The 18,508-nt window shown below is 55.0% G+C and overlaps 1 protein-coding gene across 1 annotated transcript; it reads right to left on the reverse strand.

Moving 5' to 3' along the window:
• Nucleotides 1-16,778: 16,778 nt before the first annotated feature.
• CALML5 (calmodulin like 5) lies at nt 16,779-17,219 on the reverse strand. The gene has a single exon (XM_068538293.1). The coding sequence runs from the start codon at nt 17,217-17,219 to the stop codon at nt 16,779-16,781; it is 441 nt and encodes a 146-aa protein (XP_068394394.1).
• Between the last annotated feature and the right edge of the window lie 1,289 nt (nt 17,220-18,508).

The raw sequence follows: 18,508 nt of genomic DNA on the forward strand, positions 1-18,508 counted from the left end.
TAACTATTTCCTCTGAGAATTGATATTTGCTCTTCAAAAAAAAAAAAAAAAAAATATATATATATATATATCAAAGCAAAATGTTAGAGCTCTAAAAATAATTTTTTCTGTTGTTAAAAATTATACATTTTCGGACTTCCCTGGTGGTGCAGTGGTTAAGAATCCGCCTGCCAATGCAGGGGACACGGGTTCGAGCCCTGGTCCGGGAAGATCTCACATGCCGCGGAGCAACTAAGCCCGTGCACCACAACTACTGAGCCTGCGCTCTGGAGCCTATGAGCCACAACTACTGAAGCCCGCACGCCTAGAGCCCGTGCTCCGCAACAAGAGAAGCCCGCGCTCGCCGCAACTAGGGAAAGCCCGAATGCAGCAACGAACAACCAACGCAGCCCAAACTAAAATAAATAAATAAAATCATACATTTTCATCATGGAAAATTTCAATAACTCAGGAAAGTATAAAAAAGAAATTGCCTCTAGAGAATAAGACCCTCATCTCAGACTCCACAGGCTCCACAGACTGGAAGAAAGTATTTGTAAAAGACACATCTGATAAAGGACTATTACCCAAAAATATACCACTTAAAAAGAATCTCTTAAAACTCAGCAATAAGAAAATGAACAAAGCAGTTTAAAAAGACTTGAGTAGACACCTCACCAAAGAAGATACACGGGTGGCAAACATGAAAAGATATTCAACATCATAATGGCCCAAATTCAAAACACTGACGACACCAAATGCTGACGAGGCTGAGGAGCAACAGGAACCCTTCATTTATTGCTGGCAGGAAGGCAAAATGGTGCAGCCGCTTTGGAAGACAGTTTTGGCAGTCTAACCAAACTACAAACTACAAAACCTACCACGCGATCTAGCAATCATGCTTTTCGGCATTTTCCCAAAGAAGTTGAAAACCTATGTCTACACAAAAACTTGCACATGGATGCTTTTACAGCATCTTTATTCATGATTTCCAAAACTTGGAAACAACCAAGATGTGCTGCAGTAGGTGAATGGATTAATGAACTACAGCGCATCCAGACAGTGGAATATTATTCAACGCTAAAAATAAATGAGCTGTCAAGCCATGAAAAAGACATGGAGGAAATTTAAAGGCTACATGCTGTATGATTCCAACTATACTGATGTTATGGAAAAGGCAAAACTATGCAAACAGTAAAAAGATCATTGATTTTGAGGGGTTAGTGGAGAGGGAGGGATAAATAGGTGAGGCACAGAGGGTTTTTAGGGCAGTGAAACTACTCTGAATGATACTGTAAGGATGGATACACGCCATTGTACATTTGTCCAAACCCACAGAACATACAACACAAGAGTGAACCCTAATGTCAACAATAGACTCTGGGTGAGGATGACGTGTCCATGCAGGTTCATCAGTTATAACAAATGTGCCGTCTGGTGGGGATGGTGATGGTGGGGGAGGCTGTGGGTATGAGGGACGAGGGATGCAGGAACTCTACACTTTCCACTTCATTTGGCCGTGAACCTAAAGCTGCTCTAAGAAAATAAAGTCTTTTTTTTTAAGAGCAAGAAAAAAATTACCCAGACCCAATGTGCCACTAGGAGCACACATCCTTCAAGGACTGTCTACAGAGATCAAAACTGGAGTGACAGAGCACACGTTCTACACACATTGCTGGCGAGCACCTAGCACAGTGATTCAGGCCCGTCTGGCTGGGTGACCGGGCCAGGAGCCCTCGCTCTCAGCCCACGGCTGCTCGGGGACGTTGTGCACCCAGAGGCCAGGTCTCAGGCTCTAATTGCAGGCCCCGCCCACCCAGGGCAGCTGCACCTCCAGCTCCTGAAGGGTCAGGATCTAAGGCAGGCACGTGCCCCGGGTGCCCGCAGTCTGGGTGGGAGGGGCTCCGAACTGCCCTTTGTCCACCCCTGTTGAGTCTGGGCTGGAGCCGCCTCTGTCTCAGCTGAGCAGGGGTGGACCAGCCCCGGGCAGAGGCCCTTGCCTCTTCTGTCTCTCTGCCTGGAGTCCGAGCAGGGCATCTCCTCCGTGCCCCGTGGACAGAGGCCCAGGGCTGCCATTTGCCCCCTCCCCGGCAGCGCTGGGGGACGGGATGAGGAAGGAGCAGGCTGCAGCCCTCTGGTTGAAGTAATTCTCTCCCCTCCAGCCGCTCGGGCTATAGCTGCCCGTTGAACGTGACTTGAGAGGCTGGCACCAGGCCCCCCTCCGCTCCTAGAAACTGCCCCAGGACTGGAAAAAGGCTGTTATCTGACATCGCGCATCTTCGCCAACCGTCGAGCATCGAGTTCAAGCCAGTCCGCCTTCTCCCGACCAGGCACCCCCGCGGGCCCACCTGGATGCTCATCTCGGGCCATCTCCAGGTGTGATGCTCAGCCCTCGGCTCCTCACCCAGTTGTCAGAGAAAACACGCGGAAGCTGTGATGACGACGGGGAAGAGAGGGAGGGGAAGGGCAGGAGGTTCCCCGAGGTCGACGCTGCAGATACAGGGGAATGAGGTGTAGGGTGGAGCCCTCGCCCCCACTTTCTTCCTGCCCCTCTACCGCATTTCCAGGGCCTGCACTCAGTGCCCTCCAGGCAAGGGACGGGGGCGGGGGGCCACCTTCACACAGAGTCTCTGCCCCAAAGGAACGTGTGGCCCAAGACAGCCAGCAATGAAGCCCACACGGGACAAACCTCACAAACCACAGGGATAGATGAATAGCCAGCAGGTGATGTTTCCGTAGCGTCAAAGGTACATGCCTCTTACAGGGCAGCAGAGGTAGCTGGAAACCCAGCACAGCCTTCACGCGGTCCGGGACCGGCAGGCCTGAGTCAGGTGTGTTCCCTCAGACCTACGCGTGCCTGACCCCAGCGGGCAGTGCACTTGCCGGAAACAAAGGAAAATGACACACAGGCAAGTAAATAAACACCCCCACACCCCCCATCTGAGAGCAACTAGGCAAAGTCCCTGCAACACGAAATGATGTTTGCCTGCACGGCAGGGGCGTGAAACAATCTTTTCCACAAGAGGAAACTATTTCTGCAGTCATTCTCTGCCGCTCTAACTTACAGGCCAGGTCCTCCGGGGCTGGATCTCTGAGAACTTTCCAGTGAGTTTCTTTGTTGCAGTAACAAACAAGTGCAGTTGTTGGCATCTGCCTGCTGAACAGCATGGGTCCAAGGGATGCAAAATAAGGTGCTGAAATCAGAGCAGTGAAAAGTGACACCCTAGCCCGGCAATGCCGGCACCTTGAGCCTCCCTCCCCTGCAGCAGCCAGGCGGGCTCCCCAACCTGGGACGCTGTTCCCCCCCTCCCTCCCCCTCTCTCTCCTTCCCTCTGTCTAGTGACCTCCTACTCATCCTGAATCAGGCTTGTTTTGCCTGTGTACAGCAACCCAAAATGCTGAGACGCCAAGGTTTGCAGCAAAGAGAGGGATTATTCGCAAGGCAGCCAGGCGAGGAGATAGGAAAACAAATCTCAAATCCAGCTCCCCAAAGGCAAGCGGCCACAGTACTTAAGGGATGAGGATTAAAGAAGCAGGGTGGTCTGAGGCGTGGGGAGCGTGGGGAGAGCTGATTGGGAAAAGGTGTGATGATGGTCGTTCTGCGCAGGCGTAACTAAGCTACAGGCCTCTACACGTTCAAAAGGTCACCACGTGGACACGTGCACCTGCCCAGTTGAAGGGTCAGTGGTCCCACCCAGTCTTAACCAGCTCAGTTCGAACTGGACACAGCTGACTCTTGCTCAGCTGAACTAGACGCAGCTGACTCCAACTTTCTGGAAAAAAACTGGAGCAAACATCTTATTGTTTAGGCTCCATGTGGCCTGGAGGACAAGCAAGTCTTTTGTAGCAACAATTAAAAGAAACTTGAGGGCTTCCCTGGTGGCGCAGTGGCTGAGAATCTGCCTGCCAATGCAGGGGACACGGGTTCGAGCCCTGGTCTAGGAAGATCCCACATGCCGCGGAGCAGCTGGGCCTGTGAGCCACAACTACTGAGCCTGCGCTTCTGGAGCCTGTGCTCCGCAACAAGAGAGGCCGCGATAGTGAGAGGCCTGTGCACCCCCGCTTGCCACAACTAGAGAAAGCCCTCGCACAGAAACGAAGACCCAACACAGCCATAAATAAATAAAATAAAATAACTAAAAATTAAAAAAAAAAAAACTTGATTAGTAAAGGCAGGTGCGATGGAGTTAGTTAATGATCACCCTCGGTTTTGATCCTTCAGACCCAGCTAGGCCTCCCCTGTTGCAGGCAGCCGCCTCTGACTCCCTGTAGACCCATCCCACTGCTGCGTCCCCACCGCACCAGGGGTCTATGGCTGCCCCTGTGACATTTAACACTTTCCAGTGTGAGCATCACCTTCTCTACTCATCTGTAAGATTACTGGTCTTTGTGTCCTACCCACCAGTTCTCCTGACGTAGAGAAAGTGCTCGGACGTGTCTGCTAAATGAACCAGGAAGGCTAAATTATCTCAGCTCTGCCTCAGCAAGAGTCAGTGTTACAGGAAACGAACTGGTTGAAGACTTCCAGCCCCGCGAGGGCCCTGTGGCAGCCAGGCCTCCGATGGGCCCCCGTCCTGCAATTCAGACCTTCTCCAGCCCCTTCCCGCAGTGCATCCGGGCTGGTCTGCATGACCAACAGAATAAGATGGACATGACAGCATGTGACTTTGAAGCCTCTTCTGCCTTACTCGGTCCTGGAGGAAGCCAGACACTATGCTGTGAGGACACTCACGCTGGCCTATGGAGAGGCCCCCGGGTGGAGGAACTGATGCCTTGCGCCCACAGCCAACACCAGCTTGCCCACCGCGTGTGGGAGACACGGGGTGGGGGGGCAGACCTCACGCCCCAAGCCAAGCCTTTGGTTGATGCAGCCTCAGCCGCTGGCTTCTTGACTGCAACCTCATCAAAGATGCTGGGCCAGAACCACTCTCTAATTTGCTCCTGGAGAAACTGTGAGATTGTGTGTGTTGATGAAGGTTTTGAAGCCGAGGGTGACGGCCTGTTAAGTCCATTGATTGTACCTGTACCTGCCCTCATCTATGAAGCTCGCTTTCATTGCTGCCATGAAAGACTTGAACGTCCTCCACATGTCACGGAGCCCAAGCAATAAGATGTTTGCCTGAGCTGTTTTCCAGGAACTTGGAGCCAGCTGTGTCTTGTTCAAGCCCCAGCCACTTAAGGCTGCTTAGGACCACCGACCTTCCAACTGGGCATGCACAAGTATCTGCTTGGTGGTGACCTTTTGTCATCAGGAGCCCAAAATGCCACCTTCAGAACTGCTAACTCCTCCATCTTCTGAACAAGCTCCCGTGGAAAAGCCTGCAGCTTAACACCTGTTCAGAACAACAATGAAACTCACCTTTTTCTTATTTCCAATCACCTTTCCGCCACGCCCCACGCCTCAGACAACGCTGCTTCCTTACCCCATAAATAGGCCAGGCCCTCGCCTTCGGGGAGGTAGGTTTGGGGTTTGTTTTCCAGTCTCCTCGCCTGGCTGCGTCTGCCCTTTCTCGGCTGCAAACCTCGGTGCTTTGGTGTTTGGCTGCTACGCAGACTGAGCCTGGTTTAGTAACAGTTTTTACAGAATTTCTTATCGTAGTGATAGGTAAGTACAGACCCTGATAGCTGAGCTGGGTTGGAGCTGTCGTGGGGAGACCTGGGGGGAGCCCGGTCCGAGGGGGCTCATAAGCCCTGGGGTTTGGACCAAACCAGAGAGAGTAAGTTAGTCCAGACCTCAGGAAGGAGAAACCAAGGCTCGTCTCCCAGGGCCCTAAACAGGGGAGTAGGTCATAAACATCAACCAGGCGCAGCTGTGGTCTAAGGCCTACTGCCCTCTGTCCCTGAATCCTGCATCCCACTGGACAAGGCAAACAAGCTGACCTTGAAATCCCCGGTCTTACTCAATCTCTTGACTTTACAGCGGAGGACTGACTTGTCCACGGGGTTGAGAGCTGCGCCCCGTTCCTGTGACTCCAGCCGAGCTGCTCCAGGCTGCACTGCCCCACGGACTGGCTTCAAGGCTGACCGCCTCCCTCACTCATGCCTCACCTGTCCCCGCCTACTGGACAGGACGGTGGTCACTCCCCCAACGGCCTGTCCTTCACGCTTCTGGTGGCTCTTGCACCTCATTGCGGAGGTAACTCAACATCCAGCCTGGGCGGTGTCTGCAATCTCCCCCAGGTTCTACCTGGTGGTCCCCAGGGGACCCCTTAAACTCAGCTACACAGCTTCCCACCCACCCCCAGGCCCGGGCAGGACTCTCGCTACCCAGTCCCTGGAGACATCCTTTCTTCAGTCTCCAGAGAGACCCTTTCCTCAGAAGCAGGGCTGTCTCCCAGCCTCTGCAGCCATGTCCCCATGGGGCTGGGAGGCCCGGCAGGAGAATGAGATGCAGAGAGGAGAGCCTGCAGGGCAGTCTCAGGAAGGCTCTCTCCCTCTGCACCTCCACACTACACTTCCATCCAGACTTCTGTGTATGCTAGAAGCTTCCAGCAGTGACTTGGCTGAGCCCCTGGCTTCAGAGCTTGGGCAGGTTTACTAGATGACCTGCTGGCTGTCATCTATTCATTCGTTTTGAGAACATTTTCTGGATGCCTTCCTAACTCCCTCCTGGAGTTACTGAACCGGACCTTCGTTCTCCGCCTCCCCTGGACACGAAGAACAAGCCCTCTCCTCTCCTCACTTCAGGCCAAACAGTGCCCATCCCCCTCCCAGCCCCTGCTTCTCCGCCTCCCTTTGGGTTGGATGGAAACCTACAGGTCACGAGGCAGGAAGTGGTCCCTGGTGTTCTTCTTGATGAGCAAAAACAAGTTCTGAGACCTCAGGGAGTTTTTGCAAACCTTTGGAAATGAATCAGAAGTTTTGGAAGCTGAATCTTTAAAAAGGTCCCCCCGTGGCTGCAGCCAGATTTTGGCCCCTGGCTTGAGTCCTGAGCTCCCTCTGGTCTTGAGAAAGGGTCAGGAGGGGCCTGTGCTGTGCCCCCTCCCCAGGGGGAGAGCCGAGGTAGGCAGGCTGGCGGCACCTGCAGGAGCTCAAGGCCCGGGCCTCCTCTGCCCCCACCTGCGCCTGCGTTGCCCCCGGCTCCCCCCCGGAAGAGTATGTAGGTGAAGTTCTCTCCTGCATCCCTCACTGTCACTATCCTCTGTCTCTCTCATTCTCCAAGGCACTCATACACCGTCCCCACTACCCATCTTTCCCTCTTGGGACTTGGCTCAAGCCCACCCTTTCCGTGGCCTCAGCCCATCCTCAGTATAATGGAAGGTTCGGAGCACATCTGTGTCTCCAAAGACCCAGTCATTTAGAGCCACAGTCATAATTCTGCATTTTTTTAACCATTCTCTACCCGCTTTTCTTTAATCGACACATTCTGCATTTAATAAGTGTATTTTTAAAATGGTGATTATAAGTGGAAAACCAGCTCCCCTCGCTCTAACCAGAAGGAAACAATAACAATCAGCATCCTGAAAGCAACACGGTAAGTCCTGCCCGAGGCACTCTTGCCTTGAAAAGGGAGGTCACCTCTCTCCTTTGTTACCTTTGCCAGGTTAAGTCCTAAAATCATCTCGGGTACCATCAGGCCCCAAACTCTGGTCAACAACGGACTCCCTTTCAGATCTACCAGTTTAGGACTTCCCTGGTAGTCCTGTGGTTAAGACTCCACACTTCCACTGCAGTGGGCATGGGTTCGATTCCTGGTTGGGGAACTAAGATTCCACATGCCACGCAGCGTGGCCAAAAAATTAAAAGAAAAAAAATCTACCAGTTACTTTTGTTTCTTTCTCCCCTCTCTTCCCCCACCCCAGTAATAATCATAACATACATGCAAACACAATCCTCTGGTCTAAAAGTGCATATGCCAAAAAAGCGTTTTTGTTTTTTTTCCTTTTTTGCCAGCACCGGCCATGGAGCAAGACACCAGCATTGTCTGGGGAGCGATAACGGGCTGTGTTTCCAACACCCCTGCCCACTGGCCCCGACAGATAACGCGGTGGTTCCTGCCAGGAAATCCCCTCTGCCTCATGGAAAACCTAGAGGAGGAAGCGGAGCCCTGAAGACTGTTCAGGCTCCACCCCAAGGTGTCGCAGTGAAACCAGCCAGTCATCTCGGGCCCGGAAGCCCCCGGGCTCTGCACACACTTGCAGGGACCCGGGAGCCTGCGACAAGACACACACAACACCAAGGCCCCGTGCGGTTGCCTCTGCACCGTGTTTTACCAGATCCGAGCTGGTCTGGAGTCCAATGACCACTTGCTAAAGCCCGCAGGGGAAGAGCTGCTGCTACCTCCGTTTTGCAAACGAGAAAACCAGGGCCAAGGGCTCTGCCAGAGACCTAATGAGGCCAGCTTCGCTCCCCCACCCACAGTGGGCTTGAGTAAGTCCTCACCAAATGTATTGCCCTTCCTTCCAGAACCCCGAGGCCGCCGGCGAAGCGGGCCTGAGCAGCTGCAGGGGGAGAGCCTGGGTCGGCCTCTGCCTGGTGCCCCCAGCCCACCCCGCCATGCCCACAGACTTCCCTGGGCCTCCTCTCCTGGTGACGGGGCACCCTGTCCTGCCTTCTCTCCCCTCAAGGACCGTGACCCCCATCCTTGCCTGGGCCATAGCCCCAGGGAACAGCTGGGCCCCAGTTACAGGGTTGGGTCCTCGCATCAAAGACCACCCGCCACCCAACCCCTCTGCCCGGGGCGAACGGGGCTTGGCCTCGGGGGTGGGTGGTGGGTGAAGAACCCCCCCCCCACCACCACCACCATCAGCCCTTCTCAAACCCCTGGCTCTCACTTCGAGGGCCTGGCGTCTGGCTGCGCCACAGCCTGGGAGGCCTCTGTCCTCCCCCCTGCGCTGGCCTCGCAGTGGAGGGTCTTCAGGAACCTTGCATCTGACGCCTCCCAACTTTTCTCCCACCCCGGACCCCTGTTATTCCCCGAACTGTGTTTTCACCGAACAAACCACAGTCGCTGCATCATTTGTTTTCCAGATGTGATTAAGGATGGGCGGAGCTGCTCAGACGTCCCTGAGCATTAGGAGAACCTCGCTGGCTCTGCTGGGTGATGCCCTGGAGAGCCTGGGAGCTCCTTCCTCGATGTGCATTTGTGAGCAAGTGCAGACACTTTTTACCCACTTATACTTGTCTCTTGTGGCTGCTAGAATGAGTGACCGCAAACCTGGTGGCTCTGTCCTCACAGATCTGGAGGCCAGGTGTCTGTGGGCAGGTGGGGCTGGTCCCCGGCGGGAGGCTCCAGGGAGAGTCTCCTCCTCGGCTCTCGGGGTGCGGGTGGCCGTCAGCATCCTCGGCTCACCTGGCTTGTAGCAGCAACCCTCCCATCCCTGGCCCTCCCCACTCTGTCCAGGGTCTGTTTCCCAGAGAAAAATTCACACGTCGTTAGAGTTCAACACATAAATTTGGGGGGACACAAAATACAGCCCGTAACACTCAGTATTTCCAGTAAAACAAGGGTCTTTAGACCCTCCTTCGGAAACGATTCCCAAACTGCAGAACCGTTGAACTTCACAAACGGGAGGAACATCAACGTCCATCCAGCCCAGGACCCGCAGGATGGGTGAAGACTCCTCCATGGTCCTTCCCAAATGTCTCCCGAGCATCTTTGGGAACGCCTCTGTCCCCCGTCTCCCGAGGCAGCCCCAGACCCCTCGGGTGGCCCTGCGGTCCGGGAGCGTCATCCTGCTGAGCTGCCGTCCGGCTCCCCGCCCCAACTCACCCCCTGCCCCCAGCACACATGCCGGCCCCGGGGCCGCTTGGAGCAGGTCCGAATCCCTTTCCAGGGACGGCTCTTCGGCTATGCAGCAGCCGCTGTGCGGGTCTTCCTGCTCCGGGCTGCACGCCCCCCCTGCAGTGTCTTCCTGGTCACCCTTCTCTGGGCAGGTTCCAGTCCGTCTCTACCCTTCACCGAGAAGTGAGGCGCCCGGAAAGGAAAGCGATGGCCGTGTCCGTGCTGTTCATCCATCCTATGAAATCAGCCCCGCCGCTGGGATAACAGCAGTGAGCAGGGCGCATGGAGTCCTGCGGCCCTGACGCTCATGTTCCAGCTGGCGGGGGCGGGGCAGGGGTGGGGGGATGGTGGAGGGAGAGGAACAAGCAAGGGACAGAGCAGAGCCATGCTCCCTGGAGTGGAAGCACGACCATCGATAGTGAGGCAGGCGCTCTGGGCTGAGATCCAATGACAAGGGTAACAGCTAAGGCAAAGTCCCTAAGGTAGCAGAGACCCCCTCCTGCGCACCTGCTCCCAAAGGCTCCACCGGCTCCTTCCTCTCCAGGCCTCAGGTGCCTCTGAAGCAGGGCCAGCCCAGGGGCAGCTCAGCCAGTGCGGGGCCGCCCACGGTCATCGCCCTGGGAAGGAGGCTCATCCTTAAAGACAGAGATTCCAGAATTTCAATGGCTTCAAGGAGAGAGGATTATGTAGCAGTTTAGGTAGCCCACACTTCTCTGGACAAGCATGGGGTCCAGGTGTTTGGTGCCCTCCCCAAAGGTATGAGGCTGCTTCTGAGCAGGAAGAACCACGAGCCCAAAGATGGGCAGAGAGCGTGCCTAAAAGGGAGGCACTGCAGCCCCGGCTCCAGTGAGCCCTGAAATCTCCCCGAGCCTGAAATGCCCACTACCCATGTGGTCTTCGAAGCCTTGGACACAGAGACCCGGCTGAAACGTCATGTCCAGCTGCCTCTGCCCCCGGCAGGATGAGTCCCCATCCCAGGGGGTACCAGCTCTCCCCAGTGGTCATCCCCTCCCCAACAGCGATCATCTGTGCCCACGTTGGTCCCTGATACAGGAAGCTTTCAAAGTGGAGGCTTTCTTGCATCACCAGCGCCTAACACTGTGTCAGGAAATAATGTTGAAGGAAGAGAAGAGGGAAGGAGGAGAAGATGCAAGGAGAAAGGAATCCCTGCGCTCCAGCAAGAGCCCGGCTCTCGGGGTGAGTGTCGGCTCCCGTTTGCACACTCGGGCGGCTCCCATCTCATCCTGAGCCTGCTGTGACCTTCCCCCATCCTCACAGGCCCATGGGGAGGCATGGGGCTCAAGGAAACACCATGGAAGGAATGAATGAGTGAGTGAATGTCACCACCATCACCACCACGCTGTCGTGACCACACGGGCCTGGATGCAGGAAAACTAGGCTCCTTGAGAGCACTGGCATCCCCTCCCCGAGAACTGACTTCCGTCTGGGCCAAAGGTTAGAAAGGCGGGGGCTCCATGTTGGCTCTCGGGGAGGCAGAGTGCCTGGGGGGCCGCGGGTCACCCAGCAGAGCACCGTCTGTTCCCAAAGTGACTCAGACTGGACTTGGGTGACAGCAGCCTCCTGGTGTGGGCTGCAGAGCCTGTGCTCACCGCCCCAATCTGCCCCCCAGCACTGTGCCCCCTGCCTACTGGGGCAGAGGAGGCTCAGGCCTGGGCCACTGGGCAGAACCACGGCTTCAGTGCAGGTAAGGGCTTCATAATCTTCTTCGCTTCTCAACCTTGGCCACAGAAGCACCTGGGAGCATGAAGCAGGTGGCTTAGCCCGGGACCCCTGGACCAAGGAGAGGGTCAGAACATCGTGGGAGGGGGAGGCCCACACGTGGCCTTTCTCAAAAACTCTCCAGGTGCTTTAGTTGGCAACCAGGACTGAGAATCACAGCTTATAGCGAAGGCTCAGGCTGGAACGGCAGAGGTGATGCAGGAAGCTCGTGCCAGTGCCCTGGGGCGGGGTCATCTGAGTGGGAAAGAGACCCAAGCGCCCGAGATAGCAAACAGTGGCAGGTGAGCAAGAAGGAGCTTGCAGAGGCACTCGGGCCCTTTCCCAAGTTGTGGTAATGCCGGAGCAGAGCACAGGAGGGGCAGGTGAGGTCACCTGTGCTGGGCAATGCCGGGGGCAGGGGGGAGGTAGGGGGGAGGTAGGGGGGAGGTGGGGGGGAGGCGGGGGGGAGGCAGGCCCTGCTTTCCCAGGAGTGGGCTGCCCCCTCTGGAATCTATTTCCCTCCTACAACGAGAGGGAAAGAACTTTGTGATGGTTAACTTTAATATGTCATCTTGGCTGGGCTAAACGATGCCCAGAGAGCTGGGGAAAGAGTGTTAATGGGTGCATGTGTGAGGGTGTGTCCAGAAGCCATGAGCATGTGACCAGGTTCAGCAGATTTCTCTCCCCATTGTGGGTAGGTATCATCCAATCCATTGAGGGTCCCAAACAGAACAAAAACGGAGAGGGAAGGGCAAGTTCACTCCCTGGTTTGAGCTGAGACATCCACCTTCTCCTGCCCTCGGACATGGGTCTGGTTTGAGCCTTCAGATTAAGATCAGGACTTACCCTGTCAGCCCCCGAGGCTCAGGCTTTGGTTTGGACTGAACTACGTCCCCAGGTCTCCTGGGTCTCCACCCACAGCGGGCAGGTTCTGGGGCTTCTCCGCCTCCATAATGCATGAGCCGATTCCTATAATAAATCTCCTTGTGTCTCTACAGACCCTACCGGTTCTGTGGTTCTGTTTCTCTGGAGAAACCGAATACAGAACAGCTGGGATGTTATGATCAGATGCAGACTGTCTTCATGGTTCTTAGAAGCCAGGGCATAAGGCGCCCTCTCTCTCCAGTCACACATCTTCCCGTCGAGTGTGAAGTTGTAGAGATTCCTTTTCAACCCATCGGCAGTACGGGAGCCACCTCCTCCTGCAGAGGTCATGCCTCACGTGGGAGGGAGCCTGCCAGGTCTCCTGGCATCTAGTGCAGATGGTGGGAGGGTTTGTACTAAACCAACCCCAATCCAGAAATCCACACGCCCTGAGCTCAATGGGTTTACAATCTAGGGTAAATGTTGATGAGTTTTATTGCGTTATGTGGGGTCCTGAGACAGGAGACTTGGCCTTGTCCACAAGGAATTACAATACGAGATGCACCTTGAGAGACTCATACTAAGAGGGAGAGGTTTAGTCATTCACTCCAAGGGTATATGTTAAGGATCCACAACATGCTAGGTCCTGTTCTGGAGGGCTTCCTGGAGGAGGAGGCATTTGATATGGACCTTAGAAGGCCTGTCAGGAATAGATATAAATTAAGATTTAAAAGATACAGGGGCAATTCAATGAAGAAAATGTATTATTTAGTATATGGAATTTGAAACATCTGTTTTGACCAGAGGTAGCATAATTCATTAAAATTAATGCCTCGAAAGATTTGGAGGAATTTTTGCTTTAGCTGAGATTAGTTTTGTTTTCACTAAAGTGGTTTCACCCCAACCAGTTCCCGTAAATGTATCAGTTCAGTTCTGCTTAGCCAAATGTCAGTTTTGTGTGTGATTCACATTCCAGGCACTTTGGTATATTTACCAAATACTTAAAACCCATGCAAAATATCCCTTTGATGGAGCCAGTTAACAAATCTGTGAACTGAAAGAAGTACCAAAGCAGCAGTCTGTGTTGAAAATCTATTAGAGGAGAGAAACCCACCCCATCTGTAATCCTTACACACATCTCTGATTCCAAGGGTTTAACTACTCCATCTTGAAATGAATTGGTTCCCCTTCCCCAAAATCAGACCCTCCCCCCCCACCAAAAAAAAAAAAAGACCGTTCATCTCTGTCAGGTTATGGTTCGATGTTCAGGTGAACTGACAGCAACTAAAACAATTTCCAAGCCACAGTCAAACTAAAAACTAAAATATCAAACTAAACAAAACTTCAGAGAAATATTCAACAACGGCTAAGAACATCTTATCCAATGTGAATCTCTGTAATACTACAAAGTGTCTTTAGAAATAATTTTTTGGGAAATTGGGAAATGCCAGCAAGCTGACCATTTGCAGAACTAGTCTCAGCAAATGGATTTTCAGAGAGGTGGCTTTTGGAGCCCCCGGTTTCCTGATGTGGCCTCGAGCCACCAGAGGCTTCTAGCTCGCTCTCCTTATCCTCTCGGGGTCTAGATGGGGCGGGGGAGCTTCAGGACTAGGGGCTGGGTAACCTGGGCACCCCCCCCCCCCAAGGTCATCCAGGCCACCTGGAGCCAACATGAAGCTCTTTTTCTGTGTCTGCAGTGTCAGGTGTAAGAAGAAAGTCACTAAAACACAGGCCGGCAGATTTAAGAAGACGATGAAGCCCTGGTCCCCACCAGACCCCTCCCCAGGGCTCCTTCCTCCAAGGGTGGGCCCACCGGGACGCCTCCTGGAAAGCAGCTGTGCAGGTGGAGCCCTGCGGTCCATCCAGGTCCTTCTCTCATCCGAGGCCTGAAGTAAGTCACTTCCTCTCCCAGACCCCCAGATTCCCATTCTGTTCCCCAGGCAATAGATGAAGAGATATTTCTGCTGCTTTCTTCCTGCCTTGTGGCCCCATCGAACCCTTTTCGGCAACAGCTCGGCAGGGATGAGCCTCAGGGGTCCCACCTGTCACCCCAGCCTGGCCCCCACCTCCCTGGGCTGCTGGTGGCTTTACCTCTCTCCTTCTCTCTGTAAGTTCTAACCGTCCATAACTGCTTGCAATGTTCTCAGTAGAACATATCTTATACACACAAGAATACGGAGAATAAAATAGCATCCCTGTATTAGCATCCTAGCACCAGGCAGCCTAGGAAACAAAACCTTGAGGCATTGATCGAGGGCCTCCCGGATCCCTCCTTCTCCTCCAGAGGAAGCACCAGTCCTGAACTTGGAGTTTACTGAATAGTGTTTTTAAGGAAAGAAAACCAGTTTTATACTCCACAGACTGGAGCCATTGTTCTCAGAGCTTTGGGCCTCACAGGACAGTAAGATGTCAAAATTCAATGCTGGGCACTTGTGGAATTCCCCACATTTCAGAGGAAGTACGTGAAAGTTTTGTGAGTTTTCTTTTTTTCTATCACCTACCATCATAGTCACTTCATGAAAGGACATTTAACACAGACACTATAGAAAGAGCATATTCTCAGAATTTAAAAAACTGAATATATTAGGTTCGTCAAAACGTCTTTATTTTTCTTGTTTCCATACAGAGCCTGGAACACTTCCTCCTGGACCAGCCTGGCATTTAGGTACCTCTCATTTAGAAACTAACTTCTATGACCTGCGTCCCTAAGAGGATGGGGACTTTCTTGGGCGGGGAGGGGGAAACAACCCCATCCAGGATGGGTGCCTGCTGCTGCCGCCCTCACCTCCTCTGATTGTGCCCCACTTGTCTCCCATCTTATCTCCTCCAGATGCTACAGCCCCTCCCCCCTCGGAACCCTCAGGAACAGGAGCTCCTGCCTTTCTTCTCTGCCTCCCCGCCCTCCAACCCAGGCCCGAGGAAAGGACTTCGGCCAGACCCTGAGTCAGGGCTAGGATGGACGGGGCAGCCCTCTGTGAGGTCACGGGAGACTGAGTGACCCACTGAAAATGTCCCCAAATGGAACAACTTCCATCCATACCATAGCTGCAGCTGGGTGGCCTGATCCCACTCCCACTGCCCTGGGACAGTGCTGTCACTCACCCGCCCACGTGCCGGAATGAGGGGGGCGGTAAAGGGCCAGGCAGGTATTTTGCAATAACCCCTCAGGTAAGCGGGCTCTGCCTTTCCCCACCCTGCGCTGAGAACCTTTGCCTTGGCTCTGGCTAGGATAGTTTTTGTTGCTGTTTTTTTTTGGTTTGTGTTTTTTTGTTGTTGTTGTTGTTTTCTTTTGGCCATGCTGCACGGCTTGAAGGATCTTAGTTCCCCGACCAGGTATCAAACCCACACCCTGGGCAGTGAAAGCGCAGAGTGCTAACCACTGGACTGCCAGGGAATTCCCTGGCTAAGATAGTTTTTAAAGAAACACACAGCAACAGCACAGAAACCCAAGTTCAAATCGCACCTCTGCTTGACATGGTGGGGTTGGGTGCTGCAGGCAGACCCTCGTCTCCCATCTCCATGTTCTGGACTCCCCCCCAGCTCCTCCATGCGCGCTCCCCAGCCTGGGAGCCACTTCAGAGACCCCCGCCACAGAAAGGCCCTGAGAGGCTGCAGCCAAGGGGTCTGGGGGGGGCCCCTTCCTCCCTGAGCTGTGTCCTCCTCAGATCTGACTGGGAAACGCCCCCCCAAGTGCAGGGCCCTGCCCTTCACCCATCACAGCACCTCTGGGCCTTCCCATTCCCAACTGTCCTGCCCTCCTTCAGGTGGGACAGGGCCAGTCCTCCGGGGCCGCCACCTTTACTCTAGAAGATCCCATGTCTCAAAGGCAGGACGTGCACGTGTGTGCGCGTGCACACACACACACTCACACACACTCACACACACACACACACACACACGCTATTTTTTCTTTCAACTCGAGCCTGAAGAACAGTTGGCTACATGCAAAGGATGATAAACTTCGTTTGTGGTGCAGGTATGTCCCAGCCCTTGGTCCAGGCTCTGGCCTCAGGTCCTGACCAGAAGCTCAGGCAGACCCTCGGGTCCCCTCTCTCCCCCTTCCACCCCGTGGCGCTCGCCAGCCTCCTCGTCCACGGGCATCAGAGGGGGATCTGCGGGCCGTGTCCCCCACTAGGGCCGAGTGAAAGAGGGAGAGGCTCAACAGAACCCCACCATCTGGGGCCCTTGGACGCCCCCCATTCAAGCACAGTGTCACCACCTCGGAGCTCAGATCCCTTTTATTCCGACCACCACGTCACTTTGGGGCTCCTTACAACAGCCCTGTGAGGTAGGAAGCACCCCCATCGCACGAGCACACAACGCCTTGCCGGGCAGAGAGCAGACCCCAGGCCCGGGAGAGGCCAGCGGTCCCCACGGGGAGGCACCTCCCACCCACCACCTAGACTGTCCCTTGGCGTCCCCACCTCGGAAGCCGAGCCCCACCACGCAGCAGGCCCGGAGTCGGGCAGAAGGAGGAGGCGCCCGGGGGGCCTCACTTCTGGGTGAGGATGTGCACGAACTCCTCGTAGTTCACCTGCCCGTCCTGGTCCACATCAGCCCCCTGGATCATGACGACCAGCTCCTCCTGGGACACCCCCTCCAGCTGGGCCATGGACTGCTTGAGCTCATCCACGCTGATGTGGCCGTCGCCATCCAGGTCGAAGGCTTGGAAGGCTGTCCTCAGGTCGTCCTCTCTGGCCTGAACCCCCTTGGCTATCACTGCCAGGAACTCCTGGGAGCTGATGACGCCATCCCCGTCCGCATCCACCCTAGTGATGAGCGCCTTCAGCGCGGCCTCCGACGGGTTCAGGCCCAGCTTCTGCATCACGGCGCCCAGCTCCTGGATATTGATGGCACCGTCTTTGTCCTTGTCGAATATGTCGAAGGCCTCCTTGATCTCGGCCATCTGCTCTTCGGATAACTGCTCAGCCATGTCTCTCGCACCTTCTACGGAGCTTCCTTCTGAGCTTGCTGCCAAGCCGCCCAAGGGGCTCACGTCAGAGCTGGGACAAGTGGCAGGACCGAGGCTGTGTCAGTCTGAGGACAGAGCTCCAGCGGCAGCCTTGCCATGGGATGGGAACCCCCTCCTTTCCTGAAAGTCTGAGCAGAGGGAGCAGGAAGACTCCCTCCCCACCCCACGTCCTGGGGTGCAATCCTCCTCCTAGGGAGGGACAGCCGGCGGCCACAGATGAGAAATGCAGGAACTGGAGCGGCCGGTCTGCCCAGGAGAGGTGGCAGGGAACCAGCGCACCCCGGCCTCACCCACTCCCGATGGCCAACCACGGCACCCCAGAGGCTTTTGCCCATGTGACTCTCACAGGGACCCTGGCCAAGCTGGGGAGGGGGGCTCAAGAGGGCTTCCCCAATTTTAGAGACAGGGGTGGGAAGGGGAGAGGAGCCTCCCTCAGTGGACATGGCAGGCCCTGGAGGAGTGGGAGGGCTGTGTCCAGCGTTCCTGTCCTCTCTCGGGGCTGCTGGCCAGCTCTCATCCCATGGGGTGGGGCTGGTGGAGGGCAGATGGTGGTAGAATTGAGTGGGATTCTCCCAGAATGGCACTGCGGGCGTCATCACTCTCCAGCCCAGCGTGGCTGGCAGATCCTTAGGCGGGGATGTGGCTGCCTGCCTTTTTGCTTCGGGAAAGTGGGGAGCCGGTTGCATTCAGAGCCGGGTGCACAGGTGGTGCTGAGACTTGTTTATTAACTGAATGTTCAAAGTGTGGTTTCAGAGCCGAGGGGAAGGCTTCCTGTCCCTGCAGAATACTCCTCCTCTAGCTCCCCAGTTTCTCTGATTCTGTTCTATTAAGACCAGGGTTCTCTACAGAGACACCAGGAAGGAGGGGACCCTTCATTTACAATCCCAGAGGGGTCCTGCCTGGGAGCTGCGGGAAGACTGGAAAGCACTGGGCTGGAGTAGGCAGCCCCTGAAGATGCCAGGCGGTAGGAGGATGTAGAATGGGGTGGCTGAAGCTGTGAACTTGGCCTGGCTCATGGGTTTACTAAGTCAGCCCTAAGCACAGAAACCTGTTTAGGAAACTCCCTGGACCCACGGTCTTACCTGTTTCATCTCTGCCCACTGCTCTGCACAGCAGAGTTTAGATCAAGAGCTCGGGCCATGGGGACCCTGCAGGAGGAGGGGCATCCCCTTCCTGGAGGATGTTGAGTCCCTTGCAGTTGTGACAGGACGGGTGACCCCCTCCAGGGCGGCTGGGTGAGCCCTTGGGGC

The sequence above is a fragment of the Eschrichtius robustus genome, chromosome 1 (assembly GCF_028021215.1).
Source record: "Eschrichtius robustus isolate mEscRob2 chromosome 1, mEscRob2.pri, whole genome shotgun sequence".
Taxonomy (NCBI): domain Eukaryota; kingdom Metazoa; phylum Chordata; class Mammalia; order Artiodactyla; family Eschrichtiidae; genus Eschrichtius; species Eschrichtius robustus.

Coding starts and splice junctions, on each gene's coding strand:
- CALML5 (XM_068538293.1), bottom strand. CDS start 17,219: ATGGCTGAGCAGTTATCCGAAGAGCAGATGGCCGAGATCAAGGAGGCC.